This window comes from Arachis ipaensis, chromosome B03, assembly GCF_000816755.2.
Source record: "Arachis ipaensis cultivar K30076 chromosome B03, Araip1.1, whole genome shotgun sequence".
In the NCBI taxonomy this organism is placed as follows: Eukaryota; Viridiplantae; Streptophyta; class Magnoliopsida; order Fabales; family Fabaceae; genus Arachis; species Arachis ipaensis.
This window is the reverse complement of record NC_029787.2, coordinates 36240651-36253098: the sequence shown is the minus strand read 5'-3', so window position 1 is coordinate 36253098 and position 12448 is coordinate 36240651. Positions and strand designations below refer to the sequence as shown.

General features: G+C 36.4%; 1 protein-coding gene across 1 annotated transcript; it reads left to right on the top strand.

The window, feature by feature from the left end:
- Nucleotides 8835-9275, top strand: LOC107632953 (extensin-like). The gene has a single exon (XM_016336595.1). It carries the CDS (start codon nt 8835-8837, stop codon nt 9273-9275), a length of 441 nt encoding a protein of 146 aa, XP_016192081.1.

The following is a 12448-nucleotide window of genomic DNA, read 5'->3' as shown; positions in this document are numbered from 1 at the left end:
CCCTCTTCTCTCTCTTTTCAAATGGTATATTTTACCCTACATTTCTTGAGTAAAAATAAAAAAAATGTGAGTAAAAAATTAAAAGTATTCATTTCTGACCTAATTGGATTATTGCAAAGTGAAACTTATATTATAAATTACATTAATGCTTGCATTATTTGTTTGTTGCGTAAGAGATTCCTTAGAAAAATAATCAATCATATATACCAAACAAATTATATAAGATAGGAGATAAGACATTTGTATAACTATATTAATGGATAAGTGGCTCTTTAGTGCAGTGGTGAGTCGTCACATAACTTTCTTCGTTGCCGCCCCGAGTGACTGCGGCTGATACTTAGTAGGCACTATTTTATAGCAGCAGGTCGTAGTGGTTGGTTGCTTCTGGATACTTATTAATGGAAGACACTTAACGCAATTATATCTGAAATCATTACTTTAGCATCTTCTCTATTAAAATATTGATTACACAGATCCATGAAAAATATATAGTTTTTGTTTTTTTTTTCTTTTGGCACTGTTCCGTTAGCTATAACTTGGTCACAAAGCTTCTTATAAATTTGAAAATCAACAGCCACATGCATAATTCTGTTATTAAAGATAACACATCTTTAAAAAGAATCTCTAAAATCACTTAAAAAATAGATCAATTAAGTAACGGTACCATAGCACATTCAAACTAAAAGTTTATAAAAGAAAAAATCTTAATGATAATAAGGTACATTATTCACTCTAAATTGCATTGTACTCATTTAATTCTTTTTTTGACTGGGTGCCTTTGTAGGTATTCACTGTCGCCGTTCTTTGGAGACCTATATATCTCATCCAGCCTGGGCAAAAGCAAATTCAACCTTGGATTGGACGAGTTATACCTCTCCCAAGGATACTACATAGGAACATTTGGTGTCCACCGTGAGGCCGAAGTTTTAAACTAACCCCACAATCATCTCTCTACCCTATTTTTAATTACCTCTTTTGTGCAGGTCATAATCAATAGCGGAAGAGCAAAATAATCCTCTTCCTCCTCCTTATACCGAAGCTAAGCTATTAGCTATTAATGAGTCTCTACGGGCTGAAAACCAACAAATGGCCGACTTATTAAACCAAAAGCAAACACTCGAAGTAAGGAGGAAGAGCAAAAAAGTCCTAGGAACGACGATGATGACGACGACATACCTCAGAGGCCAAAGCCGTAGTGGTAATCACCCCAAAGACGACAGTGAAGAGGACCAATCTGTTTTCAAAAGATATCATGAACTTTCAAATGCCAAAAAATTTCACTCTGCCAATAACACTGAAACCATATGAAAGAATTGGTGATCCAACATTGTTAAGTTAAGAAATTAACTTATTTAATTAATGATGACAAACATTAATTTATTGGGCAAATTAACTAATTAGTTTTGATTATTTTGGTTGATGTGATGCAGGCCACAAATTCAATATTCAGCTGCAGCCCAAATTGGATAAAATTAAAACAAGGCTGGTGGATTACAAATAAATAGAAGCCCAAAGAAATACAAAGCAAGGAATCAGACGGGTCAAGCAAATCAAACCCGATCCAAGCCCATTAGTAGCAAATTCCTCCAATTTGCTCTCACACCAAAAGCAACGTTCACTTTTGTGTTTTGGTCAGAAATCAGAAAAGTGAGGGAGAGCTTCTTCCCTAAGCTTTTTCTCCAAAGAAGTAAGAAAGAGAAAGTTAAGCAAATGGTAGAAGTCTAATCACCCACATCAATCTGTATTAAGAAGAAGTCAGAAGCTAAAGGTGATTTTATGTCCTTCTACATGTATCTCATTTTCTTCTCTTCATCTTCAACTCTCTATCACTCCATATTGGGATACATGAGAAAGATGTTGTCTGTTCTTCACTGCTGTGCATCTACGGTCACAAGTAAATTTTGGGGACCAAGTAGCTTCTCAATGGCCAGGATCTGGATTTACCATTGAGAATATCTATTTTTGCTTTCCTATGGCTTTCGGTCAACAAGAGGAGGTCAGAACAAAAGTTTCTATTCTGAGTATTAATGGGAAAAAGTAAGATGGTGGGTTGGTGAAGCACAAGGCTCAAGAAGTTGACCTAGGGAGAGCAACCCAGCAACATGCAAGGAGATAAAAGAAGATTTTTGTTGATTCATTTCTTCATCTACTTGGACAGTGCTTCCTAGTCAAAGGAGCATTTCGCCAGAATGAAGAAATGAATCAGAGGCTAGCAAATCTGGTTTATCACATAGCAAAGAGGCTGTTGTAGAGTTAATCCCATTCATGTTTAGAAGATTGTAATTTACTTTTCAATGTTTATCTTTCTGTAGTTTATTGAGTGAAAAGACATATTGAGAGAGCTCAAGTAAAAGCCAATGAGTTGAAAGAGGCTGAGTGATACACTTGAGAGAAAAGTCTAGAGTTATTTTCAGATTTCTTTAGGTTAAGTATGTGTCCTGTATCTTGTACCTGTGAGGTACCCCTTTCTTAGTTGGGTTAGCACTAAGAGAAAGAGTTAGGTATTAGCATAACCAAGTCAAGTTAGGTTAAACTTGAGTGTGAAAGGATTGTGTCAATCCTGTGGAATTGGTGTATGTAATACTTTAACTATAGTGGAAATTCCACCACTGTTGTGGTGGAGACTGGACGTAGGTTGCATTGCACAAGGGCAACCGAACCAGGATACATGATGGTGTCAGCTTCTCTCTTTCCTGCTCTGTTCTGTTTTCTGATATTCATGAGACAAAACAAAATTGTCTCATAAATTTTTGCTGCTAAGTTCAAACAGAATCAGAATTACAAGTTTGCTTTAAAGGGTTAATTCAGTAACTTAAAGAAGGTCATAGATTCAATCCCCTCTTCTCTAAGCCTTCTACAACCTTCAATTGGTATCCAGAACTTTGGTCTCAAGAATCAAGCTTCACCGCTTGGAGCAAAGATCCAATGGCGAACAACTTGGGCACAAGCATAGTTGCCTACACCCTCACTGAAGGCCAGTCAAACAACCAGCCTCCTTTCTTCAACAGAAAGAACTATGCCTACTGGAAAGAGAGGATGAGGATCTTCATCCAATCCGTTGACTACAACATTTGGAAGATTGTTGAAGCGGTCCCAAGATTCCAACAAAAACAAGTGCTGATCGAGTAGTGACTTCAAAAGAAGAAGCTGAGTGGAATGAAGACAATAAGAAGAAGATGGAGCTGAATGCTAAAGCCATCAACCTACTTCACGGTGCTATCAGCTTTGAAGAGTATCGAAAGGTGTCTAGATGCAAGACAGCCAAAGAAATCTGGGAAAAACTCTTGGTTACATATGAAGGCACTAAACAGGTCAAAGAAACGAGGATTGATATGCTGCAAAAAGAGTACAAGATGTTTAATATGAAGGATGGAGAAAGCATTGATGAAGTGTTTGAGAGATTCTCAATCATAATCAACAACCTTGATGCTATGGGTACAAACTACTCAAAACAAACCCTAGTGAGAAAACTCGTTAGAAGCCTCACAAAAGAATGGGAAACCACTGCCACTGTCCTAGTCGAGAGCAATAACCTGAGCCCTATAACCTATGATGAGTTGAGAGGAAAACTCCTTGCCTATGAAACCACACACACAAACCCAGACTCAAAGAAAAATGGAATAGCTCTCAAGTCAAAAATAGAATCAAAAGAGAGTGAGTCTAGTGATGGTATTTCAGATGATGAGTTTATGTTTTTTGTTAGGAGATTTAGAAGGATGATGAAGAACAAGGGCAAGTATAATGGTTCAAGCTCAAAGGAACACAAAATGGACTTGAGCAAGGTGACGTGTCATCATTGCAAGGAGGCTGGACACTTCAAGCTAAACTGTCCAAAACTCAAGAAGGAGGACAAAGGAAAGAAAGAAAAGAAGAGAGTGCTCATGGCATCTTGGGAGGATCTTGAGAACGACTCCAATGAGAAAGAAGATTCTAAAGGTGAAGATAAAGATTGTTTCATGGCTGGAAATAATAATCTTGATGAGGTAAATTACTATGACTTGTCTATAGATGATTTACATGCCATCATTGATGATCTTACTCTAAACACCTCAAAACTACTAGATAAGTACAATGAATGCAGATATGAAAAAGATGTATTAAAAGCTAAAAATGATTTTTTAAAAGAAAAAGTGAAGAAAACTGAATGTGCTTTGGACATTATTGAAAAAAACAGATTTCTAAAATCTGAACTTGAAAAATTAAAAGGAAAGCACATTGTGGATCCTTCTCAAGAGTTAATTATTGAAAATGAAAGATTAAATGATATGATTAAAAAACTAAATGGTGACTTAGCCAAATTTGCTCAAAGTTCTAGTAACTTGGACAAATTACTTGCAAGCCAAAGACCATAGTTTGAAAAATCTGGTTTAGGTTAAATATAACCAAGGAAAGTGCAGTTTTTAATGATTCCTCTATGAAATTTGTGGCTTCTTCATCAAATACTAAATCCACTTCTAACAAATCTGATATTGGATATGTTCCCACATTTGAGGAGAAATTTGATGAAGTTTACACAAGTGAAACTGAGCCTTCACCAAGAATCGAACCTACTTCTATTAGGTCAGGTTTGGGGTACATTTTGAAAAATGAGGTTGCTTTCAAGAAACCATTATTTTACAACAAAACCTTATATTCGAAAAGTCCAAAAGTTCTCAAAAATTCTGGTGAAAATGCTTTTGAAAAGAGGAACAATTTTAACAAAAATCAGTTTGTCAAAAGAAATGCACCTCTTCCAAAAACCAGAAAATTTCAGTCATTTAATCATTTCCAGCATAGTAACTCATCTCAATTTCAGCAACATGCATCAGGAAATCATTGTTTTAATTACAAAAAATTTGGTCATTCATATTCACAATGCTTCATTGAAAAAAGAATTGTAGAAAACCAAATTTACAATGTTGTGTGTGATTTCAATGCACTTGGGCAACCAAAGATGGATTAACTTCAAAGGATCCAAATTAATATGGATACCTAAGGTTACTTGAAGTTTTTCATGCAGATTTGCCTAGCATCCAAGAACAAAAAGGATATGTGGTACTTGGATAGTGGATGCTCAAGGCACATGACTGGAAGGTCAACTTACTTCATCAAACTAAACAAGTATGATGGAGGTTTTGTGACCTTTGGAGATGATGGTAAAGGTAAAATAATTGCTGTTGGAAAAGTAGGTAATGAACACTCTACTTTCATTGATGATGTATTTTTGGTATGTGGCTTGAAGCACAATCTTTTGAGTATAAGTCAGCTGTGTGACTTAGGATATTTAGTGACTTTCAAGAGACTTGAATGCTGTGTTGTAAATGAAAAGACTAATGAAGTGCTCTTTGTTGCTAAGCGTTGCAATAATGTGTATGGACTTACCCTTGATGAATTAAAGGATCAAAATGTAGCCTATTTTCATTCTAAAGAATCTGAAAAGTGGCTATGGCACAAAAGAATGGGTCATGCAAGTATGTTTCAAATAAACAAACTTGTAAAGAAAGGTTTAGTAAGAGGTCTTCCTTTGATAAGGTTTGACAACGACATCACTTGTGATGCTTGCCAAATGAAAAAACAAACAAAAAGTTCATTTAAGTTAAAGGAAGACATCTCTACTAAATGGCCACTTGAATTGCTACATATTGATTTATTTGGTCCAACAAGGACTCAAAGCCTAGGTGGTAAATATTATGGTTTGGTGATTGTGGATGACTATACTAGGTTTGGTTGGGTTTTATTTCTTGCACACAAGAATGAAGCCTTTTTGGCCTTTGAACCTTTTTACAAGAAAATTCAAAATGAAAAGGATTTAAAGATCTCTTCTATAAGAAGTGATCATGGAACTGAATTTGAAAACCATTTGTTTGAATCCTTTTGTGAGGAATTTGTAATATCTCACAACTTCTCTTGTCCAAGAACACCACAACAAAATGGTGTTGTGGAAAGAAGAAATAGAAGCATACAAGAAATGACAAGAGCTATGCTTTGTGAGAGCAATGTTCCAAAGTTCCTTTGGGTTGAAGCGGTTAACACGGCTTGCCACATTTTGAATAGAACCATCATAAGAAAATTTTTGAAGAAAACTCCTTATGAACTTTGGAAAGGTTACCCACTAAACTTGGACTACTTGCACAGCTTTGGATGCAAATGCTTTGTTCTTAATAACAAAGATAATTTGGGGAAATTTGATCCAAAGGCGTATGAGTGTTTGTTTGTAGGATATTATTCCACAACTAGTAAAGCATATAGGGTTTATCATCAAGATGCTAGGATAATTGAGGAGTCCATACATGTTACATTTTGTGATACTAACTTGGTGCAAAGTGTTTTGGAAGACTGTGATGCAGAGAATCAAGCTCAAAAGGACAATGAAACTGCTCAAAATCATGAAAAAAAATTATGGACAAACTGAACCAGAAACTGCAGTTGCTGAAAATTCAAGAGACAATTCCATTTTGTCTCATGAATCTGAAGAAAATCCTGAAACCAGCAGTTCCTAGAATTCCTTGGTAACTGAATCTTCCTCCAAGTCCACCAGACCTCGTGAATGGAGATTCTTGAAGAATTATCCTGAGAAATTTGTTATTGGGGACGTCTCTCATGGGGTTAGAACTCGGTCTTCAACTAGAAAGGAAAGTGAAGGGAAAAACATAGCCCTTCTCTCCCAAATGGAGCCTCACAATGTCAAGGAAGCTCTTGATGACCCTTCCTGGGTTAAGGCAATAGAAGATGAGCTTCTTGAATTTGAGAAAAACCAAGTATGGACATTGGTTCCAAGGTCGAATGGAAAGAAAGTGATCGGCACCAAGTGGATATTTCGGAACAAGCTAGGAGAGGATGGTAGCATTGCAAGGAACAAAGCAAGGCTAGTGGCACAAGGATAAGACCAAGAAGAAAGAATAGACTTTGATGAATCCTTTGCCCCTGTTGGCCGAATGGAAGCCATAAGACTTCTCTTAGCTTATTTTGCATTTTGTGGTTTTAAATAATATCAAATGGATGTGAAATATGCATTTTTGAATGGTGTGATAGATAGAGAAGTGAATGTGGAGCAACCACCTGGTTTTGAAAATAAAGAGCTTTCTAACCATGTTTTCAAATGATCAAAAAGCTCTCTATGGTTTAAGACAAGCTCCTAGAGCTTGGTATGAGAGACTTAGCTCTTTTTTTTTTTGAAAAATAGTTTTCAAAGAGGCACCACAGACACTACTCTATTTATCAAGAATTCTAATGATTCTTTCATTCTAGTCCAAATATGTGTTTATGACATTATTTTTGGATCAGCCAATGAATCCCTTTGTACTGAATTTAGAAAACTCATGACAGGTGAATTTGACATGAGTATGATGGGTGAACTTAATTTTTTTCTTGGGCTACAAATTAAACAAACTGAAAAAGGTATTTTCATTCATCAAGAGAAGTATGCCAAGAAACTAGTTAAGAAATTTGGTATGGAAAATGCCAAACCTATGGAAACTCCCATGCACCCTAATTCAAAATTAGATAAGGGAGAAACTGAGAAAGATGTTGATGAGACTAGGTATAGAAGAATGATTGGTTCTCTTATGTACTTAACTTCCTCTAGACCCGATATTGTTCAAAGTGTTAGAATGTATTCAAGATTCCAATCTAAACCAAAAGAGTCTCATCTTTCTGCAGTTAAGAGGATCATTAGATATGTTCATGGCACATCCAATTTTGGTCTTTGGTATCCTAAGATTGCTGATTTTTCTGCAGTTGGTTATTGTGATGCAGATTTTGCCGAGAGTTGATAGAAGGAGCACATCAGGCTTATGTTGCTTCCTTGAAAAGTCCTTGAATGTTTGGTCAAGTAAGAAGCAGCCAACAGTGGCTTTATCCACTGCAGAGGCTGAGTATATAGCTGCTTCTTCATGTTGTTCTCAGCTCATGTGGTTAAAAACACAGCTTGCAGATTACAAATTAAATGCTGAAAATATTCTCTTATTATGTGATAATATGAGTGCCATTAATATCTCTAAAAATCCAGTTTTGCACTCTAGGACTAAACATATTAAAGTGAAATTTCACTCAATTAGAGAACATGTTCAAAAGGGGGATATTAGCATTCAATTTGTTAAATCTGAGGAACAATTAGCAGATATTTTTACTAAACCACTAGCTGAGAACAGATTCTGCATGCTTAGAACTAGCCTTGGAATTTTAAGCTATGATTCTTTGTTTGAAAGTTGCTGATGTGTTTGTTAGAGTTTTTGTCTCATAAACAGGTATGAGACAATTCTGGGCAAGTGAAGAATGTTCCCCTCAATCAGCGTGTTCTGAACTTGTTGCACGTGCAGATTTATTTGGGCCAACCTCAAAATCAGATCTGGAGTGGTCCAATGTGTTTTCTTAAATCCAACCATCTCTGAGCCCAATATGAATGATTTTTTTGTTTTGTTTTGCTTTTGTTGGCCTGTTTGCTTTGGTTTATTTCTTTTTGTGAAGTCCAAAAAGATTTCAAATTTCAAAATTAATTTTCATTTTATTTTTTAAAATAAAATAAAATCCTTCTTTTTGTGATGTCAAGTCCCTTCAAGTCAAATCTGAAGGTGATGCAGTTGCATGGTTTGAGAAACTTTCTTTTGGATACGGTTACCAACACTCTCTCTCTTCCCTGCATAACTTCTCCTCAAACCCTTCAGTTTCTTCCCACTCTCTTTACTGCTTCTCTTCCCTCAAAAGCCTAAATATTACCAAATGAGGAAGAAAACCATTGCTAAAAGGCCTCCTCGTGAAAAAAACTCTTTCTTCTCCCTCCATAACTCCTCTAACCCTTCGGTTTCTCCCCACTACCTTTACTGCTTCTCTTCCTTCAAAATTAAAAAACCAACCAAATGAGGAAGAAAGTTATTTCAAAAGAGCCACATCGTGAAAAGATTCATAAGCTTCCAGCAAAGCCAAGACCCTCAACCCGTTCTCAGGAGCGAACATTCACTCCGTCTCCTTCTCCTCCTACCTCACCTCCTCGGTGTGATCCAATGGCTCACACTAAAAATCCTTCTAGGTTTCCTCCTTCAGCCAAGTCGACGCCTCCACCACCGAAGGAACTTCCATCCAAACCTGGGTCGTCGAAGCCTAGTTCTTCAAAGGGGAAACGACTAGCTGCGACTAAAACCCCATCTGAGCCCACTCAACCTAAGACAAGGTCTGTTCCTTTGCGTTCACAAAGAGGAAAACCTCGTCTCCCTCTCAAATCTGTTAGAGAACCAGACATTGATCCTTTTTCTCATAAATCCCATTTCATGATATCTCACTCCAACTATAACTCTATATAGATTTAAGTCTGCCATGAATAATGACTTTTATGAAGGAGTTATTAAGTACCGTATCCTGTGTCCCTCTTTTCTTGCTGATTTACCAACTTTGAAAAAGAAAGGCTTTCCTTTTGTTGAAAATTTGAAATTTTTGGACTGGAATCATCTTTTTACATCAAAAAGCCTATTTACCCTCTGTTGGTCAAAGAGTTTTATGCTAACATGACATATTATGAGGGCAGTGTTTATTCTTATGTTAAGGGCAGAGACATTATTTTAAATGATGAAACAATTAGTGATTCTTTGAAATATACTGATGTTGGGCCTTGCGCTTATGCTTCTGTTAAGTGGGATGAAGGAGTTGGAATTTCTTTCAATGATGCTTTGGCTCATATTTGTGAACATGTTTCCTTAATTGATGGCATTACACCCACTCACAAAGTCCTAGGATATGAACGTGCTTAGTTGCACCAAATTGTCAACCACATCATACTTCCTCAAAGTGGTTCATATCAAAGGGTTTCTTACACTGACACTCTTGTTTTATATGCCCTTCTCACCAAAATAGAAATTTCATTTGCTTATTTGATGGTTAGATACATGTTTGACTCTGTTAGAAGTGAGAAAGACAAAGCACTTCCTTATGCATGTTTCTAACTTGCATTTTTGAGCATTTTGGTGTTGACTTGTCCAATGAAAATTATGAAAATAGACATTCATATCTAAAGGGAGGTGGTGCAGTGAAACAGCAAAAAGGACCCACTCGATCTGAGAGAGTGGTTCTAGATAATGAAGATGATGAGTTCATTCCTGAGGAATCTCCTCCACCTTCCACTGAAGGCACTTCTATATCCACTGGACAGAAATCTGCTCTGTTTAATGTTGTCAGGGATGTGGTCCAAGAGTTTGTCTTCCAATCCAATCACGTGATTGCAATGAGTAAGGAACAACGGAAGCTAGCAAGCAAGCATGAGAATTTCCTCCGGAAATCAAGGGATAGAGTGGATGTATTTATGAAGTTCATTGACAATCTTCAACAAGATGAAGATCATGCCACTGATGCTAAAGAAGAAGCTGATTCAGAGGGAAATGGTTCAGATGCCTAGGATTGTCTCATGAAGCTGCTGATGTCTGCTCCTTTTTGTCTCATAAAAACTGTCTCTTTTGATACTTTGAAACTTATGTTTGTTATTTTCGGATGACTGTAATACCTTAACAACTGCTGCACTTAATTCTAATTTATTTGATATTTTGGACTGTGCTCTAACACTTTCTTGCAGGATTTAAGGTGCTGTTTTATTGATCTTGCTTATTGTCCGCCCTTGATGACAAAAGGGGGAGTAAATAGCATGATAAATAGCAGAAGTAGCATTAACATGTAAATTTGTGATTTTAATTATGATCTTTTGATTGCTGCTACTATTTTTTTATGTTATTTATTTGCAGGTACCACAATGGTTTGGGCATGAAAAATTGATTTGAAATTTTCTGACTAAACTTGATGTTTTGTTTTGGTTGCTGACATGATATGTTCAGCATTGGACTGAATTTGTGGTACTGATTGTTTAAACTTCCTTAGTCAAGATGAAGCTGTGTAGCTCTTTATTGTGCTCTCTATAAGTATAATATAAACAGGAACAAAAAGGGAGAGCATAAATCCATGGGGAACTACTCTTGAAAAGGAAAGGGGGAGCAACATAAAAGCAAGTAACATCATTCAAAGGGAAGTTTCTTAACTTAAATAATTTTTTCCTTTGATCATTGTTTTAATTATGTTTGTCATCAATGGAGAGATTGTTGAGTTAAGAAATTAACTTATTTAATTAATGATGATAATTTATTGGGCAAATTAACTAATTAGTTTTGATTATTTTGGTTGATGTGATGCAGGCCACAAATTCAATATTCAGCTACAGCCCAAATTGGATGAAATTAAAATAAGGCTGGTGGACTACAAATAAATAGAAACCCAAAGAAATACAAAGCAAGGAATCAGACGGGTCAAGCAAATCAAACCCGATCCAAGCTCATTAGTAGCAAATTCCTCCAATTTGCTCTCACACCAAAAGCAACGTTCACTTTTGTGTTTTGGTCAGAAATCAGAAAAGTGAGAGAGAGCTTCTTCCCTAAGCTATTCACCAAAGAAGTAAGAAAGAGAAGGTTAAGCAAATGGTAGAAGTCTAATCACCTATATCAATCTGTATTAAGAAGAAGTCAGAAGCTAAAGGTGATTTTATTTCCTTCTACATGCATCTTATTTTTTTCTCTTCATCTTCAACTCTCTGCCACTCCATATTGGAATACATAGGAAAGATGTTGTCTGTTCTTCACTGTTGTGCATCTACAATCACAAGTGAGTCTTGGGGACCAAATAGCTTCTCAATAGCTAGGATCTGGGTTTACCATTGAGGATATCTGTTTCTGCTTTCCTATGGCTTTCGGTCAACAAGAGGAGGTTAGAACAAAAGTTTCTATTCTGAGTATTAATGGAAAAAAGTGATATGGTAGGTTGGTGAAGCACAAGGCTCAAGAAGTTGACCTAGGGAGAGTAACCCAGCAACATGCAAGGAGATAAAAGAAGATTTTTGTTCATTCAGAAAGATAAGGAGAGATAACCAGTGTTCTTGAGGTGTTTGTTCTGAGAAGAGCTCTCTGAAGAAGTTCATCTACTTGGATAGTGCTTCCTAGTCAAAGGAGCATTCTGCCAGAATGAAGAACTGAATCAGAGGCTAGCAAATCTGGTTTATCACATAGCAAAGAGGCTGTTGTAGAGTCAATCTCCTTCATGTTTAGTAGATTGTAATTTACTTTTCAATGTTTATCTTTCTATAATTTCTTGAGTGAAAAGGCATATTGAGAGAGCTCAAGTAAAAGCCAATGAGTTGAAAGAGGCTGAGTGATACACTTGAGAGAAAAGTCTAGAGTTATTTTCAGATTTCTTTAGGTTAAGTGTGTGTCTTGTATCTTGTACCTGTGAGGTACCCCTTTCTTAGTTGGGTTAGTACTAAAAGGAAGAGTTAGGTATTAGCATAACCAAGTCAAGTTAGGTTAAACTTGAGTGTGAAAGGATTGTGTCAATCCTGTGGAATTGGTGTATGTAATACTTTAACTATAGTGGAAATTCTACCACTGTTGTGGTGGAGACTGGACGTAGGTTGCATTGCACAAGGGCAACCAAACCAGGATACATGATG

Excerpts from the sequence above, each read along its gene's own strand:
- LOC107632953 (XM_016336595.1), top strand. The coding sequence starts at position 8,835 with ATGAGGAAGAAAGTTATTTCAAAAGAGCCACATCGTGAAAAGATTCAT.